The sequence below is a fragment of the Anolis sagrei genome, chromosome 5 (assembly GCF_037176765.1).
Source record: "Anolis sagrei isolate rAnoSag1 chromosome 5, rAnoSag1.mat, whole genome shotgun sequence".
Classification (NCBI taxonomy): Eukaryota; Metazoa; Chordata; class Lepidosauria; order Squamata; family Dactyloidae; genus Anolis; species Anolis sagrei.
This window is the reverse complement of record NC_090025.1, coordinates 160,053,167-160,074,721: the sequence shown is the minus strand read 5'-3', so window position 1 is coordinate 160,074,721 and position 21,555 is coordinate 160,053,167. Positions and strand designations below refer to the sequence as shown.

General features: G+C 38.7%; 1 protein-coding gene across 2 annotated transcripts in view; it reads right to left on the bottom strand.

Moving 5' to 3' along the window:
- UBN2 (ubinuclein 2) overlaps positions 1-21,217 on the bottom strand; it is a 37,441-nt gene extending 16,224 nt beyond the window's left edge. Inside the window, exons 1-11 of one of the 2 annotated variants that reach the window (XM_060777175.2) lie at positions 20,579-21,217; positions 11,639-11,731; positions 10,772-10,873; positions 9,362-9,499; positions 8,660-8,772; positions 7,635-8,127; positions 6,782-6,852; positions 5,614-5,743; positions 3,613-3,731; positions 1,464-1,577; positions 868-1,011 (exon numbers count right to left, since the gene is read on the bottom strand). In XM_060777175.2, coding sequence (XP_060633158.2) covers positions 868-1,011; positions 1,464-1,577; positions 3,613-3,731; positions 5,614-5,743; positions 6,782-6,852; positions 7,635-8,127; positions 8,660-8,772; positions 9,362-9,499; positions 10,772-10,873; positions 11,639-11,731; positions 20,579-21,034 — 1,973 coding nt within the window. In that variant the 5' untranslated portion in view covers positions 21,035-21,217. The remainder of the gene's footprint in view (positions 1-867; positions 1,012-1,463; positions 1,578-3,612; positions 3,732-5,613; positions 5,744-6,781; positions 6,853-7,634; positions 8,128-8,659; positions 8,773-9,361; positions 9,500-10,771; positions 10,874-11,638; positions 11,732-20,578) is intronic. The other variant, XM_060777176.2, reaches the window with a different exon arrangement.
- Between the last annotated feature and the right edge of the window lie 338 nt (positions 21,218-21,555).

Below are 21,555 nucleotides of genomic sequence, written 5' to 3'. Positions count from 1 at the left end.
ACTGAAGATAAAAAGTACCAAGCTTTCTAAGCACCGATCTTGCACTTTAGAACTTTGCAACTTTGAAACATGGAAACCAGGAATGCATCATGGAACAGCACCCAACTTTTACTAGCAGTACTGACAGCCCTTGAGTTACAAACATCTGATTTACAAATGACTCATAGTTAAGAATGGGCATGAGATAACAGAAAGTGAGAGAAAGCTATCCCTCAGAAGAGAAATTCACTCCTGAAAGAGTTATCATGGGGAAAAAGGTGTCTCCAATGAAGCATTATCCCCAATCTTTGTTTCCACAACAAGCATTTTTTTCCAAAATACAATTATCACAGGAACAGAAAAAGAAGTGAAATCTTCTGAACAGGGACACAAACAGCAAAATAAACACCACAGGGGTACAAACCCTTCTCTATGACATCCAAAGCGGGAAAAAAGATTTATTTTTGGCTGGAGTTACACTTTAAAAATGTACCTGTTCCAACTTACAAACAAATTCAACTTAAGAACAAACCTACAGAACCCATCTTGTTCACAACTTGGGGACTGCTTGTACTGATCAACAACACACAGTTGTGGAGCATCGTCAAAACAACCCCAATTTCTTGAAGTTTCAGGCATTTAATCTTACAAGAAATAATTTGGATGCAAAGAAAGCATCTTGGAGTGCTTCCGTGAGCCGCCCTGAGTCCCTTGATGATGATGATTTTATGTAACAGCTTAATCTATCTTCTTGCCTTAGTTCTATTCTGATACTTCCAAGTCCATTTATAGTCATTTTCTTGACGCATATTAATCCCATAATCAGAGCTTGAATATTTAATTGAATAGAAATCGTACTGCAGTCTGAAAAAGCACCAAGTACCATACCTAGCTTGCATCCAGCCTTTTGGCCAAAGTGGCTTCACCTCTGTCTCCATAAAGGTCTTGAGGTAATCTTCTGGAGTCTGGCTTTTATTTGGCTCCAGTTCATAACAGCCAAGCTTTATTTTTACAAGATTACATAGCAAAGCCCTTTGGGGAAAAAAAACAGAGTGGATTAACAAAACGGTAATTACTGTGTCCGAAGTTATGCATGTTCATTTTCAAGCTTTCTCATCAGATATGATTTCCTATGGTTCTTCTCAAGTTTTTATGTGATCAACTTGGTTACACCTATTCTACATTATATAAGTACAGTTCTGTTTTCCATCTGATGACTGTAACTCTGGAATGTTTTTAGGTCATCCAATAACTTTAAATAGATTTGTATTTCATGCAATTGGCTTCAGGATTAGAATGCTGCAAAAATGAGTACATTGTTCAGTAGAAAGAGAAGATAATTATACAATAAGTCACTTCACAGCATCTAGTTTGCAGTTTACCAGTGGCTGGAGAGAGGTGAAACTGGTTCCTTGTTGCTACTGTTACATTTAGATCATACTGCAATAATCTAAAAAGTTTTCTAGTGGACGGTAGTATCACACCTCACTGTCTCATCCCAGCGGAACTTCTTTCTTGGTCCTGCAATTCTTTTTCCTGGTTTTTCATCATCATCTTCCTCAGAGCCATTCTTGTCCCTCTCATCTTCTGCTTGCATTCTAGAACACAAATAACCATTTTATTGACAAGAATACAGATGTACTTACTTCCTTGTTGTTAGTTTCCCACAAGAAAGATAATATGCAGATTTGTTTTTTGAAATTGATATTATGTGGCTGTGTAGTATTAAATATGTGAAATGCAAACTCCTGACACATTGTAAAGTTCTACCTGGAGAGTTAATGCTGGTAACCCCAATTTTTTTTCAAAAGGAGACTCTGCATCTATGTAACCTTTGCACATACATTCATATAGAAGAAATTTTAGTCAAAAAATCCCAATCCAGACCCCTGAGTTGTCTTATCTGCGGGTCAGTGACATACTGTATCTTAACTCATATTAAAAAAGAACTATTCCCTAGTCTAAATAGAACCATTCCCTTCTCTGAACAGGAGCCTTAGTTTGTCCTGAAAAAAACATAAAAGCAGCACCAATTTTCTCAACTATCTCTGCTATGGCACTGCTTCTGCTTGATTTGATTGCTTGGGAAGGAAAATGGCAGCAACTGCCAGGGGCAGCTCTTCTCACAGAATGACCCTTGACTTATTCATTGGTCATATAAAAATCCATAACTTTAACCCCCAAACCTACCCTTGAGTGGGTAAGAGGCCAACGTACAACTATGAAAGTTACAAACAAGAACTTGGGTTATGGGACAGCATGGATGATTACTTGCTAAATAAGGTCTCTTCTTTCTTTCCCAACTCTGGGTGCAGTCCTACCCACACTGCTTAACCAACAACCTGTAAGTTGTTGCTGTGTCTGAAGAAGGAAGTGGAGCAGCAGCAGCTGCTCAGATGAAAGCTGCACCTGGCCACCACATTTCACAAATATGGAAAACATCAACTAAGTATCAGTTTTAGACATTACAGTAACATAAATATCTCCTGTAAACAGAGGAGGCTGCAATATTCCTAATGGAACAGCCCAACACCATATAGAATGGAGCACCTATTTTGTTAGGTTATAAAATTAATTCATGGAGCTGGCAAAATATATGTCCACCAAAAATCCCACTTTGTCTTAGCCTTCCTGCAACTGAGGCACTCATTAAGTTGTAACATGCCTTGGAGTTTGCTCAATGGAAGAGCCTGAAAAACGTTAAGCAACAGCCATGCTTATCTGTAGTATGGATTTTACTATACAATTGAAGCAGTTTTTAAAACACAGCAGCACTGTCGTAAGACTTCAGGAAACCACGGAGAAAGAACACAAGCCAGGTGAGACAACACCCGAGAAGGCTAAAAACAAATAAAAATTAGATAGTTAGCCTGCCATTAAGAAAATTCCCTGAACTGCCACTATGTAATTATAACAGCCAGAAACTGATGCTAGAAGTAGTCAATTCACAAATAACAGGTGTTCCATGCCTCCACATGTTTTCCACGTAAAGTAGGCAATTTCTCCAAACTGTTTCACTTTCTGACCTTAAGGTTTCTTATGTTGAGAATCTTTTTAAAATGAAGGGGCAATATTAGACTTCGATGACAGAAAACCAAAGAATAAAGAGTTATTGCACATCCAAAATATCTGGCGCTAGAAATCTCAATTATTACAAATATGGTATAAACTCGTAACAAAACTTGTAACTTTAAGCAAGAATAGGAGAATAGGAAAATCTAGTCACAAGCTGCTAGAAAGGAAACAAAGCTTTGAGAAACTAAGCTATAGAGGCTGTGGTCACGTTCTAGTTCTACAAAGTTATTGCTTACCCTCATGACATGCAAACAACTCTGACATTTTTTTCTGAAATTTTCAGTGCTTCTGCCCAAACAACATATTGTTATGTCATATTTTTAAAGCTCATATACAAAATGACTAAATCAACAACAGAACAATTCAAGCCAAAGAATATGGACACATTTGTCTGTTTCTCTACCACTTTTTGAAGACCTTCAATGGTCTTCTCTGTTACGGTCTCTTAACTGTTTTAACAGAAGCCAATTATTGTACTCTTAATATTTTCATAGCTTCACTTGGCTTTATGAAGTCTTTACATTAGCCAAACACGCCCCACTTGGCCTATGTACATACTTGGCATTCTTGGCTTGACTATGTGCCTGGCAGTCTTCCTGGTATTTAAATAATTGTTCAGGCATGACACAACTGATGGCCAATTTCAGTTTTTGCAATGGTTCCTTCAAGCGATCATCCTGAAAAGACACAACCATTAAAACATTGATGTAAACTGTATAGATTTACAAACTTCTCAGGGATGCCCAGACTTTCCTCTCACTAAAAAGCCTTAAATACAGTAAATTGTAGCTTCTGAAACAACCTGGTTTTGGTATCATGTAAAGCAGTCTATCAGTAAAGCCTCTAATTGTTTTCCTCTACCAAATCTACAATTCTGAGGGTTCGTTTGGCATAGTAATCTATGTATGATATAGCCCATCTTTTCAAGCAACTAAAAAGCCACCCAAATTAAAAACCATGTAAGAAAACCAGCGTAGTGTAGCAGCTTGAATGCTGGACTAGGACTTGCAGATACAAGGGCTTGAATCCCCTTGCTCAGCCATGGACAGCTACTGGGTAACTTGGACAAGTCACATTGTCTCAGCTTTAGAGGAAGACAATGGGGGGAAAGGTTTTGATTAATCTTGCCACAAAACCCCATTATCAGTTCACTTTAGGATCACCATAAACTGGAAACAACTTGAGGGCACACAGCAACAACAGCAGCAACAACAAGAAGGAATAAACAAACTGTTCAAAGGGGATAATAAAGATGATCAGAACAACACTAAGCCTGCAAATATTTATTCAAGCAACTATGCCAGACATTACACTAGGAAAGCATAACTTGTATAATTTGGTTTGTATTGGAGAGGTAAAATGAAAGCTAGCCACCTTTCAGAAACTGAAGGACTGTAATGTAGAAGATGCAGCAAACCTGTTTTTTGGGGTTCAAACTTCAAGAAAGGACATTCTGACAAAACACTAGGATGCACTTTTTATGATAAAAGAAAAAGACCACTCTGGAAAATGATGGACTCTCCATAGCAAAGGTTAGATGGACTGCCAGACTTCTGACTGGGGTGGATTGTAGGGAACATACTACCCCTTTTCTAAAACAGCTCCATTGGTTGCCTATCTGCTATTGGGCCCAATTCAAAGTGCAGGTTATTACCTACAAAGTCCTGTACAGTTCAGGTCCTGCCTATTTACATAACCACATCTCCCCTTATGAACCTGTCTGGGTTCTAAGATCAGCTGGGGAGGCCCTCCTCTCGGTCCCCCCTCCCTCACAAGCGACATTGGTGGGAACGAGGAAGAGGGCCTTCTCGATAGTGGCCCAACTTTGGAATGCTCTCCCCAAGGAAATTAGACAAGCACCCACCCTTATAACATTTAAGAAGGAGCTGAAAACTTGGCTGTTTAGGTAGGCTTTTAACAATGGCTAAATCTAACAATCATCCTACTGGACAGGATTTTAATGGTTTGTTGTTGTTCATTCGTTCAGTCGTCTCCGACTCTTCGTGACCTCATGGTTATTATAACCATAATTATAATCAAGATACCATAACTATATTTTGGCTGGTTTTAAATGGCATAATATATAGCTTTTATAGGGTTTATAGTGTTTTAAAATTGTTTTTTAATGTTTATATTGATGTGCTATTTTGCTTTTATGTTATCACTTTTTGTGTATATAATTTATTGTACCTGTTTGTTTGGTTGCAAGCTGCCCCGAGTCCCTCCGGGGAGATGGGGTGGGATATAAATAAAGTTTATTATTGTTTATTGGATACTTATCAGGGATGCTCTAGTTGTGCATCATAGCACTGTCAAGGGACTGGACTAGATGACCTTTTTGTAATTTCTTCCAAATTAATGATTCCAAGATGGTCCGATTTCTATTTGAAGTAGTATGATACCGAAACTATTCTCATGTATGTCCTTGTTATAGGAGCAGTAGCATAGCACCAGCAGAGATTTGAAAAAAAAATCAAGTTTTGGGGCTTGAGGGCTTAATTCCACATGGAACTTGCTTTGATCCATCTTTCAATATGCATCTGCTGCAGGCACTTTTACCTGTACATTGAGGTGCAGTTTCTTCAAACGCTTTATCAGCGTATCCTTATTGCATGGCACAAAAGCCTCAAGGTGGGAGTATACTCCATTGCGGATTGTAGGATTCAGTTCCTGCAACTGTAACTCAATACTGACAAATAGAAAACACATTCAAAATGAATGAGAAACAGCTAAACAAGATGTCTGCTTACTGTCCATCTAATATGTACTGATAATAGTGCAGGATTTTCCTTTTTCTGCACGAGAAATCTAACTGTATCCAGAAACAGTACTGGCTGCAATCATCTCTCAGTCTCTAGCAGTTTGGTCAAAACAGATGAATATGCTTAGGGTTGATCAGGGAATTACATTGGCATCCCTATACTTCCATATCTTGTTCTTAGATGTTCTATCAAGAAACTAATCCTCAACTGTTCTTCCATGCAAAATGTGCTACCCCTCCCACCTTATTCACTGAGCTTCCTTCCCACTGTGAAAAAAATTAAGGCTGTAGCCTCTATGTGAAGAATGTATTTCCTTATTCTAGTTTAGAAACTAGGGTGCCCCTGGTGACGCAACAGGTTAAACCGTTGAGCTGCTGAACTTGCTGACCGAGAGATTGGCTGTTCGAATCCAGGGAGCGGGATGAGCTCCCACTGTTATCCCCAGCTTTTGCTAACCTAGCAGTTCGATAACATGCCAATGTGAGTAGATCAATAGGTACCACTTCTGCAGGAAGGTAACGGCGCTCCATGCAGTCATGTCAGCCACATGATCATGAAGGCATCTACAGACAACGCCGGCTCTTCAGCTTAGAAATGGAGATAAGCACCACCCCCCAGAGTTGGACATGACAAAACTTAATGCCAAGGGGAAACCTTTACCTTAGTTTAGAAACTATTTATCTAAACACTACAACTAGAACTTTAAAAATAATATTAGATAATATAGAAATATGAGCTATCTTAAGACTCCAGCAGTGGAGCAAAACTATACAACATAGATACTGAAGAACTGTATTCTATTCTTCCTTTTCCATTTTTAGCATCTTCAACAAATGAACACTTCTAATGAACTTTTCTATGGACCACTTAAAGAACATGCCCACTTGGCTGACTGGAAGTGACTGAGGCTAGACATTCTCTCCCCTAAGTTTAAAATATTCCTCCAAAACAAGATGACCACTTACTCAAGCAAGATATTATTCATGTCTTGTGTGAAGAATTTCTTTCTGCCTTCTTCATCGAAGAGCTTGGCAGCCTAGCAACAATAAAAGCCAGATACTTTTAGCACACTTCAGATCTCCAGTGCTGTTGTGATCCATAATTTATAAATCCGCCATTGAGTTACTCTCTCCTGACTGGTAATTGCAAGACATGCCTACAGCAGTGCATAGAAAACACACTAGCATTTATTGTGTGCCAACAGATTGATCCAGAATGCCATCATTCTTACTTTTTCCTCACTCAAAAATAATCTCATTTGATTTACTCAGTGCTGCCCTACTGTATGAGAACTACGATAGAAGGATTACTTGCTTAATGCAATTTGATATAACAGGCCCCTACCAATGCTGGTTTTATTTTATGTTAGTTTAAAACTTTTCTAGGCTTCTCAGCTGTACAACATGGCAATGTGACCTGAATGATTGAAACTTCAGAGAAGCTACAAAACGAAAACAGCTAAGTATATTTCCAAGTGGTATAACCAGGGATCACTGTGGTAGATTAAAGAATGAGCTGGTAAAGGAGTTTGCTGCATACTGAAGCATGATAAGATGCTTCCTGAAACTTATGTGCCACAGATATGGAGCAAAATACAACTTACTCTTGAAACATCTGAGTATCTCAAGGCAACCTAGCATATTTATATTTATCCATAAGAGACAAACAACAGTAACTTTTAGGACCTGCTTTTTGTGAACCTTTGGTTGTAATGTATCCACTGTAATACCTACAAAATAGTTGGTTTCATGTCTAGCAATCAGGATTGCAACAATTCTTCACAACACTCAGCATAAGCACAACACTCATTACACTTACAACTCTAAGGTCTTCAATGCACTTTTCTAGTTTTGCTGGCAATCCATCTGGGAGGGCAGGCACTGGTTTCAGTGCCAGGACCTCAGAAGTGTGGGAGAGCTGCATGGCACTTCCATTCTCCCCCGATGGTTCTGAGACTGGGCTACCATTAGAAGTACCATCAAGCAAGCGATCAAAGTCAATGTCCCCCAGCATTTCAAGGGCACTTTCAGCATCTTGTAGAAGTTCGCGTTCATTTGTGCTGCCAAAAATGGAGAGAACTGGATCTGTGATGTTCAGGTCAGATACATCATTTCCACCTGTGATGGGGGTAGCAGGGAGTTTATTAGGTGTAGAAGTAACAACTGATACTGTGGGATTCGCGTTGTCATCTTTCTTCTTCACTGCTTCTTTTTCCTTCTGAAATTTCCGGATCATAGCAGCCAGAGAATTGGAATCCTTGTAAAGCTTTTTCTTCTTCTTTTCAGATTTGTGTGAATTCAAAGCCATTACCCTGCAAATAAAATATACAAAAGTACCTGGTTGAATTAAATTAAGTATGTGCAACTTGATAAATATTAGAGAAACTGGTGACCAATTTCAGCTTATACTTTCAATGTATAGTAGATAAATATAGTGAATCAATACATTTTTTTTTTAAAGTGAAGAATGTACGTTTTTCTTATCTCATTTTCCCCCCACAAGTTCTTTCAGGTTAATTAGATATGGCTTGTTTGCTTAGGATAAAAAAGGAAACTTCAAGAACTCTTGAGCAAGGAAAACATCATGCACCTATTTCCTTTGTGTCTTATTACATTTGCATAAACTTTGAAACAGCGCTCTTTTAAAAACTAGCTATTTTATTGACAGCTTGATGTAAGATGTAATGTGGGATACATTGTTGCATTCATGAATACGCTAAACCATATATATTTTTAAAAATAAATAGCTCACCATGCACATTCTAACAATAATAATCCAGTACTTGATTGTGACTCATTTACAATAGGATATTCTCTACAAGAAATAAGAATTTAAAAACTTACCCCATCTGCTTGGACACTTTCATTTTCCGAGGCTTTTTCTCCTTCTCTGCTTCTTCATCTTTTCGTTTGCGTTTCTTCATATTGCGATCTTCTCCATCTTTCAGTTTAGCTACCTAATATTTGGGAGGAATGGGTAGAGATAGAAGAAGGTAATAAACTCAGCAACAACATAATATTCAATGACAGAACCAACAGGCATCTTGAAGGATCAGACCATAATTCATTTGATCTGAACAGCCAAATTAATCTGGGAGCTGATTACTCTCCAATCTTTCTTCATTTTTCAGCTATCAGTTGTGAGATAGTCTGTTGACTGAGTATGCTGCAGAATCTGTACCAACTTGTATTCAATTAAGACTGAATGGTAAAGAACAACTGTGCTTTGTATCAAAATTGCTCAGACCCCTATAAAATGCATTAAAAATGTAAAAATGTAATTTTCAAAGATCTGTGTTTTCTTCTGCAGTTACTCTCAAAATAGTGACAGAAGAACCTTAACCGCAGAGAAAAATTGAAAAAATTAACGACTGGCTTCCAAATAGTTATGCACCTCTAGTATGCAGACTGCCGGTTGACACACACATATGTTATATTTTTTGTACTATTTTATGATTTTGTGGGAGTAATGATTTGCTTTATGCCCTTCAAAGTAAACCTGCAATATTAAAACATACTTTAACAGAAACTAGGATTACTACTCACTTTAGGAGGTTTCTGCTTTTTGCTTCCTGCAACATCTTCCTCTTCAGAGTCAGATGCTTGGCGGAACTGCAGAGTTCCAGTGTTTATATAGAAGCCTCCATATTTAGTAGTCAAAGATGCAGGAACCAATTCATCATACTGAAAAGAGAAATCAAAGATTCAGGCTAAGAAAGAGTTATCATTTTATTAATATCAAATAATGCATTTACTATCCAGCAGTGCAATAAACCAGATATGAAGCTAACCAAAAATGTTTTGCACAAAAAACATAAACCAATCTAAAAAACAATAAATGGACGAATACAAAACTGAGATACTATAGGGCTGATTATACTGCAAGTGCTCAGAAATAGAATTCTTACACTATGCAGCCCATTAATAGTAACAAGGCAGAAGGATACAATAATGGGAAGCTATTAAGACACTTTTAGCTTATTGCAATGTGTTGTTTTGTTATTGTGTTTTATATTTGTTATATTTTGTAAGGGACTTTAATCAGTTCTTTTTTGTGGGAGCAAGATTTTAAAAAATCCTGCAATAATCATAGCAATTTAAAAAGTATTGGAAAGTATGCTGAAGAACAAAATTACAAGATTCATTAAATGTTTACATTCCATCTTGATCAATACTCTTCTGATAAATGTCAGTATTAACGGATATAAGATCTCTTCAAGGTTTATTTATTATTTTATTTATTGCAGTTACTTATACCCCGCCCTTCTCACCCCCGAGGGGGGACTCAGGGCAGCTTACAAACAAAGGCACAAATTCGATGCCTGTCAAAATATACAGCATATATAAAACAGTATAAACATTTAGCAGCATTAAAACACATCACTACATAATATAATATATAGTACTAAGACTGACGGTAACTTACAATGACACATTATTTTGTCACTAGTTATAAAAAGTAAAGCTTTCTGATTCCACCTGTGTATACAGGTATATATGTGATAAAACTTGTAACACATTCTAAAAACTAGTTCTAAACATCCTTACTATATAATACATTTGGAATTTATTCCGAGTAAATATGCACTAATTATGCTTGTTAACTGCTGTTTTAGATTACCTTTTGAATCCACAAAAAATAAACAGAAAATTCTAGAGCATTATATGATATTTCTTTCCCAACAATGACAGACCCTCCTCCTAATAACCAGCATATTGGCATTTTGCAGAAAGGATTCAAGCAGACTTGTTCTGATTATTGTTACTAGTGTATGGTTTGACAAAAGGAATTCTTTCTTTCCTGGGATGGGTATTTTAAAATAACACTGTGAACATATTTGATGTAGTTCCATCTCTAACATGAAAACATCTGTACTAGAAAGCATTTGGAAAGAAGCCAAATGAGAGCTCTCAAAAGAGAGTGGGATCCAAGTATAACAAATAAGATTTACTCACAGCCTCTGAATTATCAATAAAAGGATCTGTTTCATCATAGCCATAGCCTATATCTATTAGATCCTGAAGACGATCCTTTCGATGCTTGTGCGACTTTCCACCCTAGAACAAAGGATTTGTTATTTAGAACACTGCTGAGTTATCACTATAAAGCATAGTGATATATGTCAAAAACATGCACTACAGAGCAAAAGAAAAAGGACAAAGCTTTTTATTTGCCTTAAAAATTATGATGAGAAAATAGCATGTATCTGAACACAATTTAGCTAGTTCCTCAAAGTTGACAGTTACTTTGAAAATCTAAAAGTATGGTGATTTGGGAATCATTTTAGAGAGGCAAGTCAGGAGAAAACATTTGAGCTTTCGGTTAATCCATATTTCTTATTACCAGATTTCTGGCTTTTTTGTAAATGTGGTCATTGTGTTAGCCAGTAACTGAATTAAAGGAAATGTGAAGACAGCCGAGTTTGCTGAATGTGCTGGGAGTAAAATCTATGAAATATCAAGACCAACAGTAAAACAAGCATATACTCCAATTGTCTTGATTCAGAATGGACAGTCCCAATTAATCCTTCATCATTCTATTTTTGAGCTGTTTCTAAATGTTTCAGTTTCCCCCTCTTTGACAGCTTACTTGTTGCAAACTGAGTTCAAAATACAAAAATAGCTTAGATTTTATTAACTCAGCAGGTGGGCAGAAAAGGTAGCTGAATCTGTCCTTTCCAGTAGGTCCAGGCAAAACCAAACTGTTGCAATCCTGACTTTCCTTCTCCATTTGTCATTTTGACCACACTGTGACGCTGTCCGACCACTGGTTTTCACCTATGAAAGGTTGGGGGGAGGTATTCAGTAGATTGCTTTACTCACATATTTTGTTTCAAATTTCTTAGCCAGCATTTCCACTTCATGTCTCTCCCGCTCTTCATCATTAAAAGGGTCTTCAGTGACAGGAGACTTTTTCTTTAGGAGAAAAATAACCAAAAATAATTTTCAATAGTCAGATATGTGCAAGAGAAATAGCGAAATAAATCATAGTACCATTACACTGAAAAGCAAGTAGAGAGAACCAAACTCAATAATTTTTATACATTTGTTTTAATGTCGAATATACCAAAACACCTTACTTTAAAGTAAATCCCAATGGTATCTTTCAAATGTGTTCTTCTACTCTTTCTGGTGAAGACAGTAACACAATGAAATGCCCTTCCCAATTTAGAATTCATGGCATATTGAGTGATGAAAAAGCCAGTAATTTTATGAGCAGCTAAGGAAATGATCAAGTCAATAAAATCATTTCTGAGACAACTTCACAACTGCCTTACATTGTTATAAATAACACCTTACCTCTCCATTCGATAGAGAAGCTTTCTTGTCAAAGTAGCCTTACTCAGGCAATAATTCAAAAATTTCACTTGCAATATAAACCAGTTTATTTTTATTACTAGGGATAAACTACCCTAGTGGTAAAGTGCTCCCCAATAAGCGAAGCCTGTCTCAGTTGTAACTTCGTGACAAAAAACACACAAAATTGTTGGGTTTATTCCATGGTGACATAATTAATATGCTACTTTGGTGATGTGACAATTACCAAAGTTCCATATACTGTATATACTGGAATATAAGCCTAGTTTTTTAGCCCTTTTTTTAGGCTGAAAAGGTTCCCCTCGGCTTATACTTGAATCAATGTTATTTATTATTTTACTGTGTTATTATTGTTATTATTACATTTATTATTTTATTCTATTATTACGGTTATTATTACATTTCCATTATTTTACTCTATTATTATTATTATTATTATTATTATTATTACATTTATTATTCCACACTCTTATGGGAAGGATACATCAGTACATTGACATTGAAGAAGGTGAGAATAATGGTTTAATCAGAGTTGGACAGTCTTATCTTAAATTACAGTTTTATATAAAAATTCAAAAACATTGAACTTACTGATATAATTGTAATTTTATTGGTCTCTATTTTTATTTTGAAATTGACCCATAGCTGCTGCATTTCCCACCCTCGGCTTATACTCGAGTCAATACGTTTTCCTAGTTTTTTTGTGGTAAAATTAGGTGTCTCGGCTTATATTTGGGTCGGCTTATACTTGAGTATAAATGACAAATGGTCATAGAGTTACAGGCCAATCATATGGTCATTCAGATTACAAACAAGAGCATATCTCAGGTCATCAGAGCCCTCATTAAACCAACATTGTTTATACGGGAGATGATTATGATCAAAGCTACTTGCTTAGATGGTTCACCTTCACTCTGAACCCTGAAACACTGACCTGGGGCGGATTACTATATCTCAGCTTGAAAAGCTAAAATACAAGCCTTCTGTCGTCATATGTAGGCCCTTCACTGCCTAAATTATCATACAGGCAGTTTTCATTTAACAAATTTCCCGTTTCATGGAAAGCGAGAAGCTATGGTTATATATGAGCCAAATACTGGTTTCAAGATGCTCAGCTTTTAAACAAGTTAATTCAAATGATGGTTTATAGTAAACTGGTTTGTTTAACAAACATTTGTTTTGAGCCATGGTTTCTAGTTCTCCTCCCGAGTCAAGAGAAAAGGAAGATTAGCTGAAGATGGTCTTGCTCAAACATGTAGAGCTAAACCAGGAGTACGCGGATTTGTTTGGTCCTGTATTTGTTTTTACTTTTTCTGGTAGCCCAAATGCATAAACAGGAGTAAGGTGTAGACATATACATTTGGAATTAAAACACGGGTCGCTATAAAGTGAACTCTGAGCCAAATAATTTCTTTTTAAGAACTGTGTTTAAGAATTAGAATTGAAGTACCGTAAGTTAAGCATCCTTATCCAATCTGCTTGGAAGCAGAATTGTTTTTAATTACCCAAGACCAGTATTTACATACTGTGTGTGTGTATATATATATATACACGCATACATACATACACATACATAATAAGATATCTTGGAAATGGGATCCAAGTCTAAATGAAACTCATGTATGTTTCATATACACAGTATAAATATAGCCTGAAGGAAATTTCAGACAATATTTTCTATAATTTTATGCATGGAACAATGTTTGTGGATATTCAATCATGAGAAAGCCAAGGTGTCACTATCTCAGCTACTCATGTGGACAATTCTGAAGTATTGGGAATTCCAGATAAAGGATGTCCAGCCTGTACCAACACATTGTATTTCAAGGAAAAAAATCTGGCAGTCATTTTATTATGCAATTAAACTAAAATTTCAAAGAAACTAAATTAGAAATCAATAATATGAACATATACAGCCTCCAGGTAATACCTATGGGGCTGGTAATATGCTGCAGGCAACCATTCTTCACTTTTTATGGCAAGAAACATGTGTCAATGCTCCAAAACAAAGACAAATAGAAGAGGCTGAACTAGCCAACAAATGCCTGCAACACATGGTCAATCACATTTAGCTCGGATGCTACTCACAAAGATATCAGGTGGGCTGGGATCATAGTTGACCTTACTAACATGAGCATTACATATAAAGCACTGACAAATTACTGTGAAATTTCTTTATGCTGGATGTAATTGTTTTCATATCAATATTTTTGAACAGTACTTGCTTTTTGGTGAAAGGCATTGTATAAATAAAAATAAGCATTTTCTCTGCAACAGAGGTGCCACATTGGCAAAAGTTATCTGATCACTATATCAAGGCCTTAGTCCCCCACAAAAAATTAACAAGAATTTTAAATTTGCTGCATGCACAGATACTCGAGTACACATACAGACACCAGAGAATTGTGCAGAGCCTGTAAATATGCATGCTGGCTACCTACATAACATTTCTAAACACTGCAAATAATATTGGCAGGAAACAAATAGAAAGAATGCACCTCCTTGCTCACCGTCCATAGCACCATTACAGAAGCTGTGTCCGTACCCTCATTCTTCACCAAAAAGCAACGAGATTTACTTTCTGACTAATGCTTAATATAACTTAAGTTATATAAAGTTCCATTACTGACTGCAAGATGGAAAGTTGCATTCTATAAATTACAAAACACCATATTGCTAGAACAGCTGTTATAAGGAAACTCTTCATATGCATAGGAACAAAATTATGCAAAGTCTAATTTGCATTTTTGTATTAAGCCAGAGGTGCCAAGGCAAACAATATAAAAAGAATAATCTGTAATTACAGACTATTTTAAAGATAAAAAGTATGTTGCAGAGCAATGGTTTCTATAGTTGTAGAGGTATAGTGAATAGTATCTGCCTTACATCAGGATCTATACAGATTAGAGACTTCCAATGTAGACACTATTTTTGCAATATGCACAGGATAATACGCGTACCTGAACTAGAGAGAAACCGCAAGCACCCAAGATATAAGTCTTATGGTATGATAATAGTTTAGAAAGACAGGTCAGCAAATTCCACTATGTTCACAAAAGAACAAAGGAAGACTACTCTCCTCTGGTTCATGAGGAAGAAAATACATGTTTAGTAGAACCCAACAGAAGAGAAGCACAGAGGAAGGGGCCAGTATCCATCCATTTTTTTCTTCTTATTAGCATGCCTGCACTTAACACACCATAGGCATATTATGTATGTGAATACACAAAGAGAACACTTCTATGATGTTTCAGATAAGCATATTAGACTTGGTCCGTGAAGGCCTGAGTTCAAATTTCTATAACCTGTTATTATCTGGAGCCAGTCACTTTCTTAGCCTCTATAATAGATCAGTTTATTCAGACGAGAACAGGCCACAACAGGTCTTGACCTCATATGCCTTCATTTTCTTCATCTTTTTGTTGTTTTAATTAACCAGTTTCCACAGGTTGCATTCATTCCCTAAGATTCTGGACAATTTGTAACTGTGATCTACTGAGGTAAGAGAGCTTCATAACCCATGGTTTGAATTTTACTTAATTCAAAAAAATCAGAATCTGCCAACTTCAGCAAAAACAAACTATGATTGCTAAAATGGAAGCAAAGGATTTTCATTTTCTCACAACCATGCTGGGGGAGAAACATCAGAGAATACACACATCCTCAAATTCTCTGTCTCATCTCTATATTTATCATATCTGAAAGAGCAAAGAGCAGCTACGAGGATAAAACTGAATTATCTAGTTTTACATGCATGACAATTATCCAGATGTTATAGATGTAATTGTCTCTTTTTAGAATCACATTGATAGATGGACCACTTTATAATTAATAAAACTATTATGTAACTTCAATTCAGAATGTTACTTTAAAGACTTAGCTACTGCTTACCAATTTCCACATAAAATTACTACGCAAGAGTCTTTTAATAAGAAACACTTTGCTGCAGCAGGTCTGTGAGCACTAATAACGTCAAGTGATATGTAGGACAGTACACTGATTCCGAAGTGTGTTTCTGCTTCACCTTCCAGTATTATGGAAGAGGCATAGCTGACAGATATAATTATTCAGGGATATAAGGCTATATTTATGTAATCTCTTTCAACCTAACTATTTCTTTTTATTTACCATGCACATTGTTTCAAAACAGTCTCAAAATAAACAAAAAACTTATGGTTGTATATGGCCATGATTTTACCCTATTTCATGTTTTAAAATTTCACAACATTTCATAGAATGTATTATCGAAGGCTTTCATGGCTGGAGTCACTAGGTTCTTGTGGGTTTTTTGGGCTATATGGCCATGTTCTATGATTTCATAGAATCATAGAGTTGGAAGAGACCTCATGGGCCATCCAGTCCAACCCTCTGCCAAGAAACAGAAATATTACATTCAAAGCACCCCTGACAGATGGCCATCCAGCCTCTGTTTAAAAGTTTCCAAAGAAGGAGCCTCCACCACACTCCGTAAGGGAGAATATGCAAGTGGGTAAGTGGTTCACTGTAGTGCTGCAGTGTGAGACTAAAGTCGCTATAAATATGAAACTAAAGACTGGTTTGACATACTAGGCTGTGGAAATATCATCCTTGAGACCCATATAAAGAGAGGTAGATTGTAAAAAAGCCACATAGAAAAAGTGGCTTATTTACTTTCTAGTGATGCAAACAATATAGGATAATCTCACTTACAGAGCAGCAGGTTCTATGAACACGCCTTCAGTAGTCTTATAATGTGCAACAATGCCACAGTTCAGACATGTTGCTATACTTCCTGAACACAACCAACCACTAACAATGGAGTGCTTGCTTCATTTACAGAAGTCTATTCATTCAAGCATAGAATAATCTAGTGTTCTCCTTGCCACTGAAGGACCTGTCAGCAGTTCAGAAGATTCTGGACTGTACTTTGTTTGCATGTTGATTTTCCTGTGAGCAAAGTGGCCCAAAGTAATAATTCAATTAGTGGTTATTTTCTCAACAATACAAAAGGAGAATGCAGGCTGGGAATGTCTCACTCCCCAGAAGCCCTTTATATTTGTGGAATAGGCTGTACTATCTTTTCTAAAACTCAATATTCGCTAATATTCCCAAAGGATCATCAAAGGTGGTACTTAAAACATGCCTCTGTAGATCACATAAGCATCTGCAGTATGGACATAAGTTAGCTAAACAACCAAAATTTACATTCCCCACAAAACAGATAAGGAACAAAAATGTAAATTGATACTTTTATCCAGGTAAAATATTGGCAATCTAATCAATTTTACTGTAACTGTTTCCTGTTTAGAAGTTAATGACGTTACTATTTCCCATTATGGAGTAAGCAGCACAGTAGTCTAACTCTAGTTTGATAGAATTGCAATTAAAATAATTTATGGAGTTCATGCATAATGCTAATATTAATAGCAACCTTTCCCACTGCCATCTACTTCGTTTCACTATGATGAAGTACAGCCAGATCAAAAGATCTCTCAGTACCAGACTATTTCACGGAAATTTCAAATATAGAAGCATTTTTATTCCCTTTTACATGAAATGTTGAGAAAATCTACACTTTTTTCCGCAGTTCTACTAATCTTGATTGATATCAAACATTTGCAGAACTACATGATAAAACTTTGTAATTGATTATTGCACTGGATCCTGTAAAAGTGGGATACAAAGGTAAGAAAAACAGAACTTCCTTCCTTTGAAGCTATACTTCAATATGGCATCTCTCTACAACTAAATCTGGCCAACTAGGTTGCCCTGAAGTATCTAAAATACAAGGCAGTTTCCCGGAATCCTGATCAATCTTTGTATGCATCTAATATTGTCTATGAAAGTGTACAGAATCAAACCCAGTTTTGCATTTGATCCCACTCCTACTCAAGCAAACCACACAGAATGCAATGGGAGATACAACACAACTTTCAAAGTGCACTGAATGGAATGGAATAGTACAGATAACATTATGGGAGAGTTTGTGCATAGAAAACTTAACTCACTGACTTCAAGGGGAAGGATATTTCCACAGATATATAAAAGGTAAAGGTTTCCCCTGACATTAAGTCTAGTCATGTCTGACTCTGTGGGGTGGTGCTTATCTCCATTTCTAAGCCAAAAAGCCAGCGCTGTCAGTAGACGCCTTCTCAGTCATGTGGCCAGCATGACTGCATGGAGTGTTGTTACCTTCCCACCAAAGTGGTACCTATTGATCTACTCACATTTGCATGTTTTCAAACTGCAAGGTTGGCAGAAGCTGGGGCTATCAGCAGAAGCTCACCCCGCTCTCCCAATTCGAATTGCTGACCTATTGGTCAGCAAATTCAGCAGCTCAGTGGTTTAACCTGCTGAGCCACTGCTGCATACAGATACATACTCCTCTGAAGTAACCTGGAATCCAAGCAACCAAAACTCTCAAGCGACTAGAAAAAATTGAAGAAATAGTAATTTAAATAAGAATTAAAGGCAAAATATAACCCAGTTTTACTGTATTATACATGTATAATACAGTAAAACTGGGTTATATTTTGCCTTTATTTTCTTTTAATTTCTGTATTTCATTATTACTATCAATTCAACAGAATTTATGGTATGATATAGTATGGAGTATAATATTAGGCTTATTTTTTAAGAATAATTGTCAAGCAACTAGAAACTTGGTTGCTCTGAGTTTTCCGGGCTATATGGCCATGTTCCTGAAGTTTTGCCCACATCTATGCCAGGCATCCTCAGAGGTTGAGGGATCGGCTGGAAACTAGGCAAGTGAGATTTGTGTATCTGTGGAATGTCCAGGATGGGAGAAAGAACTCTATTTGATGCAGGTGTGAATGTCGCAAATGGCTACCTTTATTAGCATTTAATGGCCTTGCCCACCTGACATCCGCAGGGAAGTAGCAGCCAATAGTGAAAGGACCAAGGCAGAGACATCTCCAGCTCATCCCCTGTTTGGGTATCAGCCAGCACGTCAACGACTTAAATCTAGACATAGTTTTTTAAGATCTACAGAGACACTCGCTGGAACACCTCAGCAAGTGAGAGTCCAAAAGTGGTAGGCTCAAACCCAGAACCTCAACCAATGGCTGATACCAAATGAGAGGACCCCCCCCCCCCCCCCCGGGGCACACAGAGGACTGGGCGACTTGGAAGGCGCTGAACAGACTCCGTTCTGGCACCACAAGATTATTATTATATTATTATTATAACTTTATTTGTACCCCACTAGCATCTCCCGAAGGACTCGATGCGGCTTACATAGGCCAAGGCCTCAAAACACAATACAACAATACAATACCTAAAGCAAATTAAAAAAAGTTAAGCAGTATAAACAACAAACAATAACAATACATCAAGACACTATAAAACTAGGCCGGGCCAGAGTAATGGGTACAAGATTAAAAGTGATGATGTGGCAGGAGGTATGTAGGATTATAAAGTAAGTGCAGTGTGCGGTGTGCAGCAATCTCAGTTCTACTAAAGTGCTTCTAGGACTTGGTATTGGAGATTCCTAATCTGGGAAGGCACATCGGAACAGCCAGGTCTCCAAGTTTTTTCTGAAGACTGCCAATATAGGGGCCTGTCTAAGATCTTTTGGGAGGGCGTTCCAGAGTTGGAGGGCCACCACAGAAAGATGCAGAGCCAACCTTCAGAAATGGGGCTACAAAGCGGAATCCTCGACATGCGAGTGTGGAGAAGAGCAAACCACTGACCATCCGCTGCAATGCAACCTGAGCCCTGCTACATGCACAATGGAGGACCTTCTTGCAGCAACACCAGAAGCACTCCAAGTGGCCAGATACTGGTCAAAGGACACTTAATCAACTACCAAACTCACAAATTTTGTATTTTGTCTGTTTGTTTGCTCTGTTCTGTTAGAAATGTAATATAATCGACTGGTTGCCCTGACACGATAAATAAAATATAAATGGCCTTGCAATTTCAAAGCCTGGCTGGTTGCTGCCTGGGGGAAAACTACATTTAATAACTGTGAGTGCACTTTACAGATAAATGTAGTTTTGAGTTGCTTGAGAGTTACACTCTCAGTTATCTGGTGCCATTTAAATTAGTTTCTGGTTGCTTGAGAGTGACTATTAAAAGTAAGCCCAATATTATACTCAGGCTTGTGAATAAAAATATAACTATGGGAGGACACTTGGTTTGTATCAGAAGATCTTCAAATAGCAAAAGGGGGGGAACCGAGTCCCCCAGTTTCACCACAGAATCCTAGTTGGAAGACACCCCAAAGGCCATGCAGTCCAACCCCATTCTGCCATGAAGGAAAACTACAATCGAAGCACCCCCAACAGACACCTGGCTGGATCAGGGTTTGTCTTCTGGCAGAGAAGCGTTTTGATGGCTCGCCTGTTATTATCCCTCTCCTTCCCACAGAAGGCGGCCAACCATATGGAGGAAGGAAGGAAGGAAGGATGGAGAAAGGAGCGGGGCGGCGCGCAGGTCCCGTACCCGGGGCTCGCCGGAGGAGAGCAGCTCGGGGTAGCTGAACTCCACGCAGCTCTCCTCGGTGGGGTCCTTCAGCGCCAACTCCAGGCGGACGGTCTGACGCTGGGGCGGAGGCGTCGTTGTCTCCTGATGGTGGCTTTCCTGCTGCTGCTGCTGCTGAGGAGGCGTCGTGGTACTTGTGGTCTCCAGCCTCGGATGCTGTGGCGGCGGCAAGAGAGGAGGCCGAGGGCAGGGCTCGAAGGAGGGCAGCGGCGGTGGCGGCGGGCCCTCTGCTCGGCCACTGTTGTCGTGGTGCTGAGGCGCCAGCTCTGGCAGTTTCAAGGCCTCGCGCCCCAATGGCTGAAGAGGCTTCTCCGCCACCTCGCGGCCCGCCCCGGACTCAGGCCCCGGAGCCTCGGCGCCCTCTCGGCGCCTCACGGGTGACAGGCTCACGAACGGCACCCGGCGCGGCTCCGCCATCCTCCGGCACCCCCTCCCCGACCCGCAGCCCGGCTCCGCCTCCTCTTCCTCCTCCCCCTCTCTCGGACCGGGCCGGAGCCCCTCCTCCTGCCCACTAGCTGCTCCCGCTGCCAGCGCTGCTTCTCCCCCTCGCCGCTGTCGCCGCCGCCATCTTGGAGTGCCTTGCCCCCTCCTCCCCACGTAAATAGAAGCAGGCCACTAGGGCACGCATGCGCAGAGGGAGGACCGCCACCGACGCGCCGCCTCACGTCACTATTGTTATGGCTCGGGGTTGTCGATACGTCACCGCGAGCGCACGTTGAGCACGTTGGGCACGCTGGACCCCTCCCCCTTCCACGCCCGCAGTTGCCTTGGAAACGGGCACGCCGAACTACGGGAAGGATCCTTAAAGAGGCAGGAAGCGGCCTGCTCCTCTGTTGGAAGCCAACCCCACACTGGCCAAGCCTGCAGTCCTCAATGAGGAACGGTTAGTTAGCTTTACAACAGGCTGAGGGAATAATAATAATGATTTCTTTTTGTCA